The 17646-nt window shown below is 45.8% G+C and overlaps 1 protein-coding gene across 1 annotated transcript in view; it reads left to right on the top strand.

Annotated features, from left to right (window-relative positions):
- The window catches only part of MYO9A (myosin IXA), a 190659-nt gene that overhangs the window by 148169 nt on the left and 24844 nt on the right, over positions 1-17646 (top strand). Inside the window, 10 exon segments of the mRNA XM_030013971.2 lie at positions 415-490; positions 5228-5371; positions 6066-6105; positions 6935-7057; positions 10662-10742; positions 11959-12069; positions 13096-13218; positions 13729-13878; positions 14113-14423; positions 15377-17017. Coding sequence (XP_029869831.1) covers positions 415-490; positions 5228-5371; positions 6066-6105; positions 6935-7057; positions 10662-10742; positions 11959-12069; positions 13096-13218; positions 13729-13878; positions 14113-14423; positions 15377-17017 — 2800 coding nt within the window.

Below are 17646 nucleotides of genomic sequence, written 5' to 3'. Positions count from 1 at the left end.
CCAGGTGTTTTGCCAGTGCAAGCAACTATGTTGTCCCATGCACAGCGGAGAGCTTAGGAATATTTTGGACATGCAGGACATGGGTGGTGGGTCCCCCCATCACAGCAACCTCTTCCTTCACCCTGTTTGCTTACTAGCTGGGACAACGTGTGCCTAACACACCGTGCATGTGTGGGAGGGGAATTAGTAGGTTTGAGCAAACAGCATTACTCATAAGGGTGATGACTTTGTGGCAGAGAGGTAGAACTTAGTGGACGACGGGTATGTTGGCATCCTTGGCACCCTTGTATGCCCAGCATGTGCCATGACACGTACATGCTCCTCCTTGCTGTAGTCAGTGCTAAGCTATGGCTGTGCTAATTGCCTTTTGGTGAAGAGCCAGGTAGAAACTGTTTTTTTCATGTGCTGCTTTAGGTATTACTCGGAAGAGCCCGCGGACACCGCTCTCAGATCTCCAGGGAGTCAATACCATCAATGAGAGGACCCAGCGGTAAGTCTCTTGCTTTTTTTTACATTGGCACGACAAGGAAATCTGGGATGGGAGAGCACTATCTTCCATTATAAATGATTGTATTAAAGTTTCTCCCAGCTTGCTTATTAATTTTGTCTTCTCTTTGTTCTTTCTCTGCTATGTGATCATATCTAAATATCTTTACCTGACTAAATGGCAGGGAGGGAAAGCAACTTTCCTGTGTCAGAAGGCAGCAATTGCAGGTGGTGTGGCATACAAGGTGGTAAGATGCTTGCAAAAAACCCTAATGAATGTGCCAATATCAAGGAAATAAAAATTTACCGAGGATTTTTCTGGCACAAAAAAACCAATTATGTGTTTGGGTGCAGAACTGCATGCAAGCGGTGTGATGGTGGCTCTAGGCGCCACTGAGTGTGGAGGACCTGGGAAGTTATGGGGCTTGAGAAGGTACCTTGTCAAATGTTTCCTTGTTTTTAAGGGAAAGAAACATGTTAACTTCAAAAAGGTTCAATTTTTACAGTTTTTATGTACAGTTTTATTTTTTAATAAGCAACTACTTAATGAGACTTTTCTGCTTGAGAGTGAGGTCTACACTTTGAGATGCAGACCTGTGCCTCTTCTGCAAAAGGTTTTCCAAATCCATTTCAGAATTAAGTTGCTTGTGAAGCAAAACATCTTCATTTCAAAGGGATATCTGGGCGCTGATCCTCCTCCTTTTCTCCAACTACTCTTGTGCTATCTCTCTGCAGACCCCAGAAAGTCTGATTATCCAAATACTACCTCTAAAGGGGTACAGTGCCTCTCTGCTTCCCTCTGAGGAGATGTGTGTGTGTGCTGGGGAAAGATATGATCAAAGCATCCTCAACTCCTAAAACGATTGCTTGGAGCTGCAGACATCCAGGTGTAACTTCATGGCTGCTCTGAGTTTCTCGAGAAGTCCAGAACAAGTCAAGAGTAGTCTGACACTGTCTCCTGAAACATGTCCATCAAATCCCCTGTAATGGTCCTTGCATCTCAGTGGGCTTCCCTTCCACACAAAATAAAATATCCTCCAAATATATTATTAAACCTCATTTTTTACTGGCTCTAATGCCAAATGGCCAAGACAGAAATGAGACACAGGTTGTTCTGGTTTTTTTTTTTCTAGGGGAACAAAAATGGCTTTCAATGTCTGGCTTTGTTCAGCATGTGCCCTCTGATTGCCATCAAGACTAGAATATCCCCCTTGCCCTGAATTTCTTCCCTTTGAGAGTGGTGGTAGCACCCTGCTGAAGGAGAACTGAATATTCTCATAACATTACAAGTTGGCTTATTTTCAGTGGTCAAAAGGATGTGATTTCCATAAAATTGTTGGATTGAATTCATAAATTTGTGCCACTTCTCGAGTTTGGGCAGAAATCCAGCTTGTGCAAGCAATCTCACCCTATCGTGGGAAGGTGATGCAACCCTGGTTGTCCTCACATCAGTCTTTCCCACCCCTCCTTTTTTTTCTTTCTCCTAATGCTATAGCTGCTACAGCTCTAATCTGTTGGGTTACGACAATAGTAGGTACATGGTAATGTTTGAGGCAGAGAAGGTTGGTGTCTCCAGAGGTGACGTTCACTGTTTCTAGCATCTCTGGTTGCGCAGGTTTCCTTAAATGTGATGTAACATGAAACTTTGTCCCTGGGAGATCTTCACATGTAGATAGGAGAATTTCTGCAGTTTCTCTAGCAAGCCTTCAAATCTGATGTTGGTGCATGAAGAACATCTGTGAAGTGGGATGGGGCGAGCTCCAGCTTTGGAGGCACGTTAGTGCGGCAGCTTGGGCTGCCAGCATTTTCATAGCCCAAAACATTTCAATTATCCCAGCAAGGGGCCATTGTAAAGGCAGAGAAACTACTCCTGTCCCAGGCAAGAAGGGGGATGTATTTATTTACTGTGGAGTTCAGTCTGTGGTCAGCACTATTTATTTGACTTAACCCAAGCCAGCATAGCAGACAAGTTGCCTTAAACAGCCAGGATCAAGGGTAGCAACTACTGTGTCTTTCTTCCATCATCAGCAGTTGTATCCTAACAAGAGGGTCAGGACAGACAGTTTATTCCCTTTACTGATATATTTGCAGAGAATGTACTTTTGAAGCTGTCCTAACTCCTATGCTCCTCCTCGTGTGGTGCCTCAGTAGCATGGTCCATGATCTTTGCTTCTCTTGGGCATCATCAGTAATGGGTCCCCAAATGTCGTCTGTGCCCCTTCCTTCTGAAAGCACAAACGGGGTCTCTCGTAAGATCTCTAAAATACAGCCTGCGCTTTCGGAGTAGGCAGGTGATTTTTATACCTTTCATTGCAGATGATTTTGATCTGAAGACTCATGATTTTGATCTGAAGAGTCATATCACACTTGATAAATGTTGGTATTTCAGTTAAATTGCGCTTGTCGAGCAAGAAGGGGTAAATACACGGGTGAAGGTAACATATAGAAGAGAGATTTACTTTAACAGCTTTCCAGCAGATAGACCGGCAAGTGATTTACGGAGCTAAATTAAACAGGAATTTGCTTTCAAAGCCATCTCATGATCATGCGGTCGCTGATAAGTCTGCAGTTGCACATCCAACCCACAGGATAGCCCGGGGCTTGCTTCTAAAAACAAATTTGAGGCATGACATCACTCAGGAAGTCATTGTGGAGAGTTTAGTGAGCCCAGTGCTCTCCTCTGATCTCAGAAGAAAGTGGACGGGTGGTTTGCACATGCTGGGGGGTGGAAACCAGGCTTCAGCAGAGTGTTGGAAAGCCGGCATGCCTTGGAAGTCCCTTCACCAACCGTCGAGTAATGAAAGCCATGCCATCACTAACCAAAACGTCTTGGGCTGTCCGTTTTCCTGCTGGTTTATGTTCATTGATGAAACTGTTTTATGTGCAGTGATGTCTTAAGTGGCATGCAGGAAAGCAGGTGTTGATCAGTCTGTCTTGAAACAGTTGATTGGGCTTGGTGAGATGATTGACCTCCCAAGTACCAAAAAGGCTGCATCAGTCACCATATGCATGTATACATCCTAAAGTGTCCATAATAAACAGCTGTCTTTTTTTTTTCCCAAAACCACGTGGGAGTTTCTAGGGATTTCTATTCTCTAGTCTTGTTCAGAGTCCGTATATCCACAGCTGGTCTCAAGCCTGAGAGTGCATTGAGGTTGGCCAGGATTAATGATGGGTTGTAGATCCCAAAAGTGGCCATTGAGGTTTAGCGGTACCCATCAACTGGTGATTTTTTTTTTTTTCCTCCTGCAGATAGGAGGTTTTTGAAGGATGGGACCTTAGCTGTGGAGAGAAAGAATGTGGACAGGAGAGATCACCTGGATAATAAAGCTTCTCGCTGGCCTTCCTTGAATCAAATGGGCTGCTTAAAAAAAGCAGGTCCGGGAGTGCTCAGCCAGGGGTTTACTTAGCTGCAATTCATCCTTTCTTTTAATAGTGGTATATGTCAAAATGCTGATTTAATAGGACTAGGAAGGAATTTGAAAAGTGCTGCGGTGAGGCAGGAAGGCAACTTGCGCTCCAGAGTCATGTTGCTCCAAGGATCTGGCTTCAGGCTTTGAGCTGGCTGAATGAACAACTTTACATGCTTTATTTTTTAATTTCCATGCGGCACTTGATATTTGTCCTTCCTCCAAATCAAGACTTTTAAGACAAAGGGCTGCCTTGTTGCTAGATCTCAGAAGTGACTGGTGCCAGAGGCCCCATTTAAACCATGGTGTCCTTCAGCATCCTCATGACCAGAAGACGACTGGTGCTGCATTGAGTCTCCTCCTATTCCTTTTCCTCCTGTCTAAGATAGCTTGGGGTTGGGGGCGTGGTTGCAGACCCCACATCCTCCCTTACATCACCTTTATTTCATATGATGGTTTCTGCAAGGCTGATAGAGAATTTAAAATTAAAAAAAAAAAAAAATCAACTTCCCCCCCCCGCCAAAACCCCACCACCAAACCAAAAGTATTGCAGTTCGGTCCAGCCCAGGAGAGGCTTCGCATAACCCCAGACACCATAGGAAGGCTCCTCAACTCTGGAAATTATTTGCCCTGATGTGAACTTTTGTCAAGTACCCATTTCCCTTCCTCCAAGCGAGGATTTTGGTTCCTCTCACCATTTCCTTCAGTCCTTCTGCAGCCAGGTGAGTGTTTCTAGAGAACAAAGCAGCTCTCCTTCACAGCAGAGAAGACCAAATAGGATGAGTGATTTGTGATCAGGTCCCAGTGATTGATTCTGGGACAACCCATCAGTCCAGCTGCGGCTGGCATCCTTCATTTGTGGCAAATAATTAGTTTATTGCAAATGATATTTGATTTTTCTTTTCCTAATGAAATCATAGCATGAATTAGAAAAGACAGAGTCAGCATCAGCATCATCTAAAGTTGTGACTGAATGATGACAAGGCTGATGGCAGAGGTCATAGGTCTCATATCCTTCAGACCACTGGGGTGTCTGCAGACTGCAGGTCCCAAACCTTGCGACTAGGAGAACTGGGAGCTGTTATTCTCCTGTTGATAGTTTTGATCCTTTTATGAGTATTTGATTTTTAAAAAGTGCTTAATTAGCTGATCACTTCATGTGGTGTCTGGCATCATGAACACATCCCATGGAATCGGATCTACGGTTAAAAGAATAAAGCAGCGACTCTCATTTTCTACCAACAGATTATTTTATGATCTTATTTTTTATTTTGTCATAGAACCAGGGTTTTTTATGTCTTCCTAACACTGTGCGGTGTTTGATGTTGCAGCGATGCCTACGCGGTTGGCTGGAACGGCCGGATGGGGATGCGGCACAACAGGCTCGCCAGCTCCGGTGCCTTCCTAGACAAAGATGGGATATTTGTCAACGCGACCAACAGCAAGCTGCTGGAGAGGGCCCACGGCATCCTCATGTCAGTGCAAAGGAGGGGATTTTGGCTTTATTCCTCGAGCATAATGAGCAGCATGGGTAGTTAGAGGAATGTAAATAGCCAGAATATAAACCTATCAGGGTTTCAAGTAGACTTGGAGACGTTTCACGGCTGGGTCAAAGCGACCCCAGTATGTTTTACGCATCTGATTTATTTAACTCTTATCATTCATTTGTAGTGACAGACACAGGGAAGAGAGAGAAGGAAGGAATCTGCTGGTCAAACCAGTCTCAAGATATGACAGCGATGTAATGCAGTCACATTTTTTAATGTGATATCAAAGTTTCCATTACAAATTAGGTGGGGAAATGTTGATGATTCATGCTGCAGCCTCATCAGAAGGTTCAGAGAACATCACCGGGGTGGCTGGAGTTAACATGGGGTATGAGAAAGCAGGAGGGTCGTCAGTTGTTTCACAATGCCGCTCCCTTGCTCTGCCCAAATTACCGGCATCCCATCATCTCCAATGTAATGATTCCCTTTGATTGGATACCTTCCTCTCAAACCCGTGCCACTAAATTTGTAAAACTAGTTTGCAGCATGCAGAAGCAGCCCGGTTTCTGTGCAGGTTATAGAAAGCAGCTGCTAAAGGGCATTTGGAAGGGTTTGTTTCATAAACTCCTCCATTCTGCAATTGCACGCATGGATTAACCTGAGCCATTTATTATCTCCCCAGGCGAAATAAGAACTTCAAAGCCAAACCCAATCTCCCAAAGGTGAGTGGGAAGCAGCATTTTAACCTTGCTTGGGTTAAGATGGTAGGTACAGTGATGAGATGCTGATGGGTGTGAGGAAGACCAATCGGGTCTGCATCAAGACCTTGGTCAACTCAGCTCTGTTCAGGGCTCTTTAATGGACATAAAAACAAAGGATTTCAGCCCTGATTTGTGCTGGGAGAGTGCTGTATGGCTCCTTTTTTCCTCCTCCTGGGAAGGAGTACATATGTGCTGGTGAAATTTGGTAATGAAATCTCTGAACTAAAATGAGCGGGTAGGTTATGCAAGAGGGCTGGTACCTGACAGACAATGGGCTTGTCTAATATTCAGTTTCCCTCCATCTTGGCTGCGTTTACTATATGTTAAGAGATGCCAAGAGATCTGTTGTACCTAGAAGAATAAGGCTTGTTGTGGTCCTTGCTGGTGCTGCGTTGCGGGTTGGGAACGGAGGACCAGGAGGAGCAAATTTTGGTTTTACTCCTCCCTGCATGCACGTTGCACCTGGAGAGGCACAGATGCAGTTAATCAATGAACTGCTCATTAACAGTGAATAATTTGTCTGCAGTCCTTAGTGGGTAGGAAAGCCAAATTTCCCATGGTCAAAGATGCCCTGGGCAAGTCCTCAGAGGAGCTCGTAAGAATGTGATCCTGGGGATCTGGCTCTGGCCAAATAGCGCAGAGCTACATTTCAAGCTGTCCCTCAGTGTTTCCTGTTGAGATTAAGTAGGGTGGTCACCTAAGGAAGCCCTGCAGAGGGTATAAAGAGGGATATAGCATCTACTTAGTCTTGTATTTATCAAGAACAAATGCAGTCTCTCTTTTTCCACAGCACATGCTGGACGTGAAGTCCCTCAAGCACCTAACCAACCTGACGCTGCATGACCGCATTACCAAATCTCTCCTCCATCTCCATAAGAAGAAAAAACCGCCCAGCATCAGCGCCCAGTTCCAGGTAATCTTTTGCCTTTGAGAGGTAAATTAAAAGCACATACCTGCTCTGAGTGCCTAGGAGGACACTTGCAGCCACAGTCCTGTCCCATCCTCACCACCATTTAGGACATGAATTCAGGTGAGGACATGGCTTTGGGAAGCTGAGACACACCTGCAGGTATTTAAATGGTATCATTGGAGGGAAACAAGAGCAATGGTGGATATTGCGGGGGATGATGCAGTGGAGCAAGATGGGACACGAGCACGAGCTGCAAAGCAGAGAGGTTGGTGCGTTCCTGTCCTCTGGTACCTCCCTTTCCAAGCCATCGCATCGTTGCGCTTTCTCTGCCGGATCCAGGAACTGCAAAATCCCCAAATGACGTTTTTACAGTCTTTTTACTTGCATTCAGCATCTGAAATTCAATCTGTTTTCAAGCCAGCCAGAACATGAATTTTAATAGGGGCAGAAAGGTCAAAATATTGCTGCATTCTCTCCAGGCAGGCAGAGGAATTCAGAGGAGGGATCGATACAGCATTTGTTGTGTTGTCGGCGTTGTGCGCCAGCCAACCGTCCCTAGGAATAGCTGCAGCGAAAATAATCCTCCAATATGCGCATCAGGGCTTGGAAACTGCTACAAGACACATGCATAAGCAGGTGGTAGCATTAGAAAGCAGCTTTTCAGTTAAAAATTGGTTTCTAAGCAAGTCTAGCTTGGTTTTGACTTGTAATTTTGGTGGGGTTTTTTTTGGAGATGTGGGTCAATTTTAGAAAGTCTCCATATGCGTAGATCTGGGTAAAATTAAGTAATTAGATATATACATGCACACACACACACACACACACATAAAAATCTGTGTATATATAATTTGCAGAATGCACATCTGTGTGTGTGTATATATATATTAAGTTTAGTCTAGTCTGATGGTATGCTGGTTAAAATACACTTCTGCAGAGTTTAATTCATACAATACCATGGAGGGGATTGAAACAGGGATGTCTTGAAGTGAAATGCCTTCCCAAAACCTATTCATCCTTCAAACGAAACTCTGAAAAGCCTCAGGGTGTGTGATTGAGATTTTTACATATATTTTTACATCACGTACAAATAAAAGGCCACTAAACACCATGAAGATTTCCTCCCTACCCCTACGCAGTAAAGCAGGTCATTCGAATACCCTTTTCCTTATGCTTTCTGATGTTCCCCAGCGATGATGTGACAATGTAGAAGCTCTGCCTGCAACACATCCTTTTTTTATTTAAATGAATAAAAACCTATTTAAGTTGGAGGCAGCTCTGGTATGACTGCCTGCTTCTCCTCTCAGACAAACGCCGTGCACTCCAGCCCTAATTTCATTTAACACTTGTAAGAGAGAGGCATTTTCTCAAGAGAGCAGCTTGGTGCAAGCCAGCGAGATTGCTTTTTTTATCAAGAACAGGCTAATAAAATTGCGGCACATGGAACTGGGTCACAGGCAGGAAATACAAATGTTTCCTATCATGGGGTTTGGCGGGGGGGGGGGGGGGGGGGGGGGGCAGTTGCTGATAAATGCTGCCTTGTGGCTAATGCCTGAACATCAGGCTTGCAGCTGCTCCGTCTCCTATTGATTTTAACCATGCCTATACTTACGGTAATCTATAGGCAAATTATCTGTATTAGAGGATGCTGTAAGAGCAGTGATGGCTTTCACAGTTTATGAAAAATAGACTGCTGGTACCAAAACACCAGCACAGTGATTTATAGCCTCCCCTTTTATCCTGCGTGCAGGTGGTACCCTAAAGAAAAGGATGCTGCCCTGTCTAGCATGGGGTGATGCTGAAACAATTCACACCCTGAAAGACCAAATACAGGTGGTGAAAGAGTGAGTGGCTGGAAAGTTTTGCAGGCGGAGGGACAAAGGAGCAGGGTACAGGGTTAATCCAGGGACCTTGCATGTCCTTTACGGATTCCCGATGACCAGAGCTTGCGCCAGATGGCAGAGGCTGCTTGAACCATCTGCCCTGTGCAGGATGTCGCTGGCTGCTGCTGAAATGGAAATACCCCCTCCTATGGGGCCAGTGGTCACAGTACAATCCAATTTCCAGTGGTGGGAGCACTTTGCTTGCTGGGCTTTCAGCAGGGCTGTTTGGCAAAGGGGTTGCATCCCGTGAGTCCCCCACTTCCCTCCCACCAGCCCGGTGTGGGGCACGGTGGGATGCTGCAGCATCATTGCTGATTGATATCTCCTAATAGGCTTTTTTTCTTTTGTAAAAAAAGAGTGATTTCAGTCTACTTTTAAGAAAACCAAGAGTGTGCCAGCGGAGGTCTGCTGCGTCGTGGTGTTCCTGCTGCTCCCTGGGGTGGGAACGCTGGGGCAATTTGCATGCAGTTAATATACGCATAACGCAGCTGCATCGCACGTGCGTGGGATCCATCCTTTACTCTTCCCCGGATCCTGGATGTAGATAAATTATTCTAAACATGAAAGGCTTCCCATACAGATGTCTTTAAAATGATCAGAAGGAGAAGAAAAGGCTTCCTGCAAGCAGATCTGCAGGCAAAATTCTTCCTTCTAATATCACGCCATTTTAGTAACACATATATTCAAAAATTTATAACTCTGCTTATAGTAAATATGCAACAGAGTCTCTTTTACACGACTGAGTTTTAAACCCTATTAAAATCAGGAGTAATCAACTCTGGAGCACGTTACTAATACCATGTCAGTAATGTGCTTGGCAATTAGAGAGATTAAAAAAAAAATGCAGTGGAGGAGCCCAGCCAGCCGCAGTCTTACTCAGCATGCTCTGATTTTCAGTATGTTTTTATTCAAAGAGCTTGTGCTTCGTCTCAAGAGAGTCAAAGATTTCCAAGGTGGAGCAGTAACTCGGCGTAACGTCCCGCTGGAGCAGTTGGGCGTAGCAATGATGCCAATATAAATTGTTATGGGCTAGACATTTAATAATGATGCAGAAATAAGGGGAAATATAAAATGGGAACCTGGAAAACCCTTGATTCTCAGTGATCACAACTGTGCAGCAGAGGAATATGGCAGGAATATGCCAGCATTGAAGCTATTCTCCTCTAAAAACAACCTATGAAGTGGTTAGGGTTCACAAGCTTCAAAAATCATTGCAAATTCCAGATCTTCCCTTTGCAAAACTGTCATTAAGAAAATTCATTTTTAGGCCAGCAATAAAGTTTGGACCATTAAAAATCAGGAATAAATGCTGCGTTGAGTCACTTTTGATAAAGGAAAATTTTATTTGTACTTAAAAAATACCAGTGATTGTTTGGTGCAAGGTGTAAATCCTTGTCTTGGAGCTCCCGCTCATGTCTAGAAGAGGCTTGCTGGTGCAGAGCAGGATGTGACTTTGGGCTCCAGTGGCTGATGTGAAAAGGTCGAACTGGAGATCTCAAAATACAACCCAGCATTATATTTATCTCTAGCTAATTTGTTGGGTGCAAAAAGAAAACTAGCCAAGTTGCTTGGGCTGAAACACTCATTACAGGGAACAATTTCTGATCTGCCTTGTTTACTCATCATTTATTCCAATTTTTTAGTTTTCTGATTTAAGCGCTTGGATTTTCACTATTCATCGTGGTCTCTTCTCCATTTCCCGACTGAAGATGTCTTCTCTGTTGCAGGCATCGCTTAACAAGCTGATGGAGACACTTGGCCAAGCAGAACCTTATTTTGTCAAGTGCATTCGATCCAATGCTGAAAAGGTAAATCCCGTCCCGTGAAAGCAGTGCTGATAAAAATCATCTTGGAAATATTTTGTAAATTCTTACATCTCCTCGCCCTCCTTCTTCACTGACCTTGGTGTCTGCAGGGTTGTTTCTCTTACATGTTCTCACTCCTCTCTCCGGCTGTTGTTTCTGTGTCTCCCACAACTTTTTTTCCTTCTTAAATATGTTATCCCAGAGGCGTTACCACCATCGCTGATGGGCTCGGCCTTGGCCGGCGGCGGGTCCATCTTAGAGCCGGCTGGTATTGGCTCTGTTGGACATGGGGGAAGCTTCCAGCAGCTTCTCACAGAAGCCACCCCTGTAACCACCCCCACTACCAAAACCTTGCCACACAAACCAAGTACAAGGGGGTTAAAAACAAAAGAAAGCCCCAAATCAAGTTGGATTTAGAAGATACTTGTATATAAGCACTGGGAAGCATGGATGTTATCACTTGGGTATTGCTCTTGATAAATTGCACTGGCTTTTCTTGAAATTGTAGAAATTTATATTAAAAATATATAGTTTTAATTTATGTGAAAAATATATTGGTTTTAATAAATAAATATGACTCCTTTGAAGCTTCTGCCACCCATAATAGAGATTTACAGCACTGTGAATTCACTTGAGCTGTTACTGAGCCCTAAAGCTTCTTTAAAATAAAGTTTCTATAGGTAAAAGCAGATACTTTTAGAATAAGCTATGTTATTCAAACTGACTCAATGCATCATATTTCTTGAATTTGACTTTAAGCATTTGTCGCATGGGCTAAGGACCCTCAGTTTAAAATGAACGTTGCAGTAGTGATGCTTTCTTGGGGATTAATCCATTGGAGTTTTACCCAGATTTTTACAGATGAAGCTTTATGCCTAGGAGATTATTTAGCTGCTCACAATCTTACCCATTAGCTGTGACCTTGGCAGCGTCTTATTCAGTTCGGGGGCTCCAGAAAACCTTCTTTATGGGTTTATATATCTAGTTAGCTGTTTGAAAGTCTCCATCTGATGGCTGCTTGGAAGCAAACAGGATTCAACCCTGGTGGGATTAGTACGGTTCCTGGGGACCCGCGCTCCCTCCCTCCCATAGCATTGTTGCCAACATGCATGTCATGCAGATGTGCTACATCTGCTGAATCCGTTTACCCATCCGCATGCTTAAAAGCCTCAGTTAAAGGAAATATTTGCTCATCGTTGGCCTGTTCTTCCCCTTCCAGCTGCCCCTGCGGTTCAATGACAGCCTGGTGCTCAGGCAGCTGCGGTACACGGGGATGCTGGAGACCGTTCGCATTCGCCAGTCAGGATACAGCTGCAAATACTCCTTCCAGGTTGAGTAAAACGTTTTCCATCTTTCGCCACCTTTAGCATCATTATCAGAGTTGTCTGAATGTTGCTAGCTTGGGTTTTTAACAGGTAATGAATTTATAGCTCGTGCAAGGCAGTGGATGTAATGAGCTTATGTCTGGCATGGAGTGGTCCACGGCTGCGCTGTTGATTTCTAGGAAGCTGGTCTAGACCTAGGTGAAGGCTACGAGCCCCTCTGCAGATAACGTCATGGGTTTTGAACAAAAGCAGTATTTTTTTGTAACATGGGCGTCTTTTTTGCAAAAAAAGCTATCCAATTTGCACATGCTCTTCTGTGTGTGTTTTGGAATCACCTGGGAATGGTGTTCGCCCTGTCATGTCAGTGCTGGCTGCGTCCCATCGGGAGGGTGATTGGCATCCTCTGCACCGCTCAGGAGTTATCCAGCTTTTCCTGTTTTCTTCTTTTCCATGTGTTTGCCAGGTTTTGCACACATGTCAGTCCTTTCATGCTTTGCTGGTGTCGATTTGTTTCCTGCTGGCAGCTGCTTTGGGCCAGATGTCATGTCCTGCACAGCAGCTGTTTAGAAAAGGAAAACTGCTCAATTTTTTTTTGCCATGAGCATGGATCCCAACCTGACTTGGGAGGATCTCTCCTCTCGTACCTCCTCGTCTCTTTGAGTACTCACAGCAGTAACCGATGGAGCATCTCAGAGATGCTTTGCATATACTGGTAACCCCCTTCTGTAGCAGCCCTTTCTGAGCATTTGGAGCATTTTTTGCTCGAGATGACCCCATGGGTTCTGCAGAACCTCTCCTGCCACGCTGAAAGATGTTTGAACGTTGCTGGGTGCCTGCTTTGATGTGTTTCCCATAAACCACAAATGGTGGACAAAACTTGGTGTTCCGCAGTCCGTAAAATGCTGTCATTCTGCTCACTCGATATATCCCATTTCATGTGGACCAGTGGAGCAAATCTGTTATTTACAGAAGAAAAGGACACAGCAGGACCCATCTAACCAAATCTTGGTGTTTCTTTTTTTCCTTCTCAGGACTTTGTGAACCATTTCCATGTCCTTCTGCCACAAGGAATCAGCCCATCTAAGCACAATATCCACGATTTCTTCCGGAAAATAAAACTCGATCCAGACAATTACCAAGTTGGAAGAACAATGGTAAACGTTTATCCTCAGCTCTAGACTTACATTTAAGATACAGATTTAACATCTGCCTGCATTTCTGTAATGATAAATTAACATCTTTATATATGTTTTTAATTAATGAAACTATTTTTCTTCTGCTTCCCAGAAGCCAATGGCTTAAATGAAGCTTTGAATATTGTTAGCACAAAATAGTGAGGAACATCGTTGGTTTGTGTTAACCAAGTCACAAACCTGGTTGTAACAAGGCAGCCTTCAAAAAACTATATCTGTTTGTAGACACAGCTTGATACGATAGCTGTCATTTTGCTGCCTCTGAAGGGAAAGCAGAGGCTCTGTAATTCAGAGCTTGGACAGTCACAGGCTGTAGATGAAACTGCAGAAACCTGTTAGAGGTGGCTTAACTAAAATCAGCTGCTGAGCTTTCTTCTGGGCATCCAAGACACAGAAACCAGGAGGATTAAATCATTTGTCTTGTGGTCTCGGAAGCTTTCCATGCTAGTGTTTTTGGGGTTTTTTGGCCAGGTTTTCGTAAAGGAGCGGGAGCGGCAGCTTCTGCAGGACCTGCTGCATCAGGAGGTGCTGCGCCGGATCACACTGCTGCAGCGCTGGTTCCGCAGCATGCTCTGCAGGAGGCAGTTCCTGAGCTTAAGGCAAGCTGCAGTGATCATACAGGTAGGTGATGGTGCCTGATTTTGTTGCAAATTACAATCCACAAATTCTACGGATACAGCTGATGGGTAAAATCAGGTCCCCTCTCTGAGGAAGGAGCTTACAATCAGGATTTGACTCCTAGTGCTGTAATAAGTTGGGAATGGGGGAGACAGAGCTGGAAAGGTTGCATGAAGGCAGGTGCTCTCCCATCCCCACGCAACACCCATTACAAGGAACTGCCTGCTGTGTTTGCAGAGATTTTGGCGTAGTTACCAGATCCGAAAGCAAGGCAAGCCATCCCCGGACCCTCTTGTCCTCAGCAAAGCCGCCATCATTCTCCAGACCCACTGGCGTGGCTTTGTGCAGAGGCGAAGGTTCCTGCAGATGCAGTTTGCAGCCCATCTCATCCAGAGCTGCTGGCGGGAGCACGCCAAGCGGCGGCACAACGCAGCCACCAGCATCCAGGCAGCCTGGCGAGGACACCGCGCGAAGCAGTCGTACACAGCCAGCAGAAGCAAAGTCGTCTGCTTGCAAGCGGTGTGCAGAGGATATTTAGCACGACAAAGGTAACGCTGTTGGCCTCAGCTGAAAAAGAAAACTTTTTCTGATGGTGCTCATTGGGGAGGGAGGTGGTTGATGTGAATTTGGGCACTGCTCAGACTATGGTGACTTAGAGAGGATGGTGTCCCTTTGTAGGATCCCTGACCCTGTTGCGACCTGCCCTGATCCTTCGTTTGTCCATGCTTTCTAACAAAGGAGTTTATTTAGCTGCACATCCTACTTGTAGAATAAGCAATCTATTTCAGGTTGGAGCACGTAGGCAGTGGAAAGCCGAGGCCATAAATACTCGTGAGGTTTTTTTTTTTTCCCCTTGGCAGCAGCACCAGTTTAAGTAGCCTATTTTTAACTCAGATTGCCTCGCCGATCCGGTTGCTGCGCTGTCTCACAGGGACGGGAGATACTGGAGCCAGCTGCTGAGAAGGGGAGAGGGTTTCCAGCCATGCCTTGGCTTGCTGGCCGCAGGGCAGGTCTTGGTTCATTCTCCGGAGGCGCTGCCTGCAAGGTGTGGAGAACCTTGACATAGGGTGGAAGATTTGGGAGCTGCAAAGAGCTCTTGGAGCAGGGCATGAGCCCCTGCTAGCTGTACCAGAGGCAGCCCAGGCAGGATGGTGAAGATGGAGAAGCCAAGGGGGTGCGATGAGTTAAGATCTTCTGGCTCCATCAGCTTACAAAGGAGCTAGACCAGGGATGGAGGCTGGAGCTGCTGCCGTCAGCACGAGAGGAGCTTTCAGGTGTGTTGGGGCAATCCTTGAGTAGGAGAGACGGCATAAGAGGAGAAGGTTGAAAACTGAACGTGCACTTGCATTATCTTGCACCAGATGTGCAAGGAGGGTTGCTTGAGATGCTGCCAGTGGTGAGGTGATGATGGTGGTGGTGATGAAATGGCACCGGGGCAGTGCCTTGAAGGAACGTGAGTGGGCATGGGGGTATAATACGCTGGTTTTCTGCTTTCTTGTAGGTTTAGAGCTTTGAAAGAGCAGCGATTAAAAGAGATGCAGCTGGAGAACGGCCTGTCAGTTAGAGAAGAGGATGGACTGGAGGCAGATGATGCGTTGGAAATCAAGGGCTCCGACCCATCTAAGTGGGAGGACGGCTCATTTGAAGAGCGAGTGAGAGCTGTAGAGGAACATAAATCACTGATGGAGAATAATCGGGTGAATCACATGGACCCACTGGATACTTCTGCAAATTTATTGTACAAAAGGCACGAGAGAGCCAGTAGCCAGAGTGGGATGGACACCGAAGAGGAGGTGGCTGTGAGAGAGAGACCCAAGTCACTGGAGGATCTCAACCAGAAAAAAGTGGTTCGTGCAAAAAGAGAAAGCCGGAGGATGCGTGAACTGGAACAGGCAAAATTTAGCTTGGAGCTGCTCAAGGTCCGGTCCACGGGCGGGCTGTCACCTTCAGAAGAGCGGCGGTGGTCCACCGAGCTTGTATCTGAGGCACTTCATTCCCCTCAGGGAACCCCGGAGAGCGAAAGCTCTCAAGGGAGCTTTGAAATGTTAAGCTGTGAAGATACCCCAAGTAATAAACTCATTTCCTTAGTTTTAACCGAGCAAGATGTGCAGTCATTTTCCACTGACTCTTTGCCTAGCAGTCCCCAGGCTCATCTGCAGGAGAAGTCTTTCTGTGCGGCAGATGTGAACAGCAATTTACCTGGTTGCAGAAGAACGCCTTCAGACTTGAAGCCACCTGATAACCTCACCGTGAAGGAGCGCGTAGTCTGTGACCCCCAGAATGTTATATACAAGGCGCATCCAAGAGAAACCTTCCTTTCCAGCAACCTACCTACTTTCTATGTTCCACCACAAGACAATGTGAAGGTAAAGCTGATGGAGAATAACCTGAGGAACAAAGCAGTGGAAAGAGAGGAGAGGACAGTTACGTTCTCTGAGGTCAGGAAGGACTCTGAGCCAGACCAGGGAGGGGAGGAAGAGGAGAAGTCCTCTAGCAAGAGAGAGGAACACGGGACAGTGACTGCAACGCAGGCACATTCTCCAGACTCTGTTATCAAGAGACTGGAAAAGCTCAATGTGGAGAAGGAGGAACGGCAAAAGCAGCTTCAGCTGCAAAATGAGAGGGAGATGATGGAGCAGATCCGTCAGCAGAAGGAAATTCTGGAGAGACAACGCAAAGCCTTTGAGCAGCAAGGGAGGGTGGAGGCTTTGCAGAGGGCTGAGCAGAGCAGAATGAAGGACCCCTCCCTCAAACCAACCAAAAAACCAGACAGCCGGCCTCTGTCGGTCCTCATCCTGCACCCCCAGAGCAGAGGGGAGCATAGCCCCACCACAGGTGTGACTCCAACCTCATCGGTGGACATTAAAGGTCTCACCGTTGGAACCAGGGGAAGCTCTCCAGCCCACAGTGCCCCCAAAGACAGACCTGTCAGCATGTTCATGGAGCGAAGAGAAGGTCAATCGGGATCGGCGCTGGAACCCCGGTGCCGTTCCAGACCAGCTTTGGACCCCAGGGACCTCCCGGGCAGCCACTTCTCAAGGACGGAGCGCCTCCGGCAACCCCGAACGCCCACCCAGGCCACCGAGGAGACGAGGGCAAGTGCTATGTTCTTCACGCCAAAAGACAATCCCTTTGGCCTCCAGTGAGTAAAAAGACAGTGTGCTTTCTCCGTAGGCTTTCTCCGTAGGCTTTCGGTTCTGCTAGAGACCATTGTATGCAAATGATCCAGAATGTTGTTTCTGGAGACTGTACAAAACCCCTAGTGAAACAAAGACAGGTTTCTTCTAGCAATGAGCGGGCAGAGATCAGAGGAAAAGCAAAAAGAACTGGAAATACGATTTCTCGATCTTTTACGTGATGGGCATTATGTAAGCCAGGGGAGATAATCATGGGCATTAGCAGGTGAAGGAGTTAACAGAAAGAGGGTTGACACTGCTTTCATTTACCCTAGGTGAATGGTGATAGGAGTTTATTTCTCAAGGTAAAAGGTGAAGAAAACATTCTTAGGATTTTTGGGTGGTCAGAGTAGAAGTGACTAGATAAGGCAGAAAATTTCACGATTTTTCTCGTTTACTATATAATTAACACAGCCAGCAAAGCCATTCGGACAGTCTTACCATTGCAGATTAAAAAATAGCAACTGTCTGGAGAGAGTTTCGGATGCAAATGCACTTTTGACAGCGTATCACTTACATGGATAATTACACATGTAATGGGCTTAGCAGTCGTTCAGCTCCGTCGCATTGCTTAAATGATGGGCTGCTCCAGCAC

The sequence above is a fragment of the Aquila chrysaetos genome, chromosome 5 (genome assembly GCF_900496995.4).
Source record: "Aquila chrysaetos chrysaetos chromosome 5, bAquChr1.4, whole genome shotgun sequence".
NCBI classification, from domain to species: Eukaryota; Metazoa; Chordata; class Aves; order Accipitriformes; family Accipitridae; genus Aquila; species Aquila chrysaetos.
Note: the sequence above shows the minus strand (reverse complement) of the source record. Positions and strands in the feature narration are given on the sequence as shown.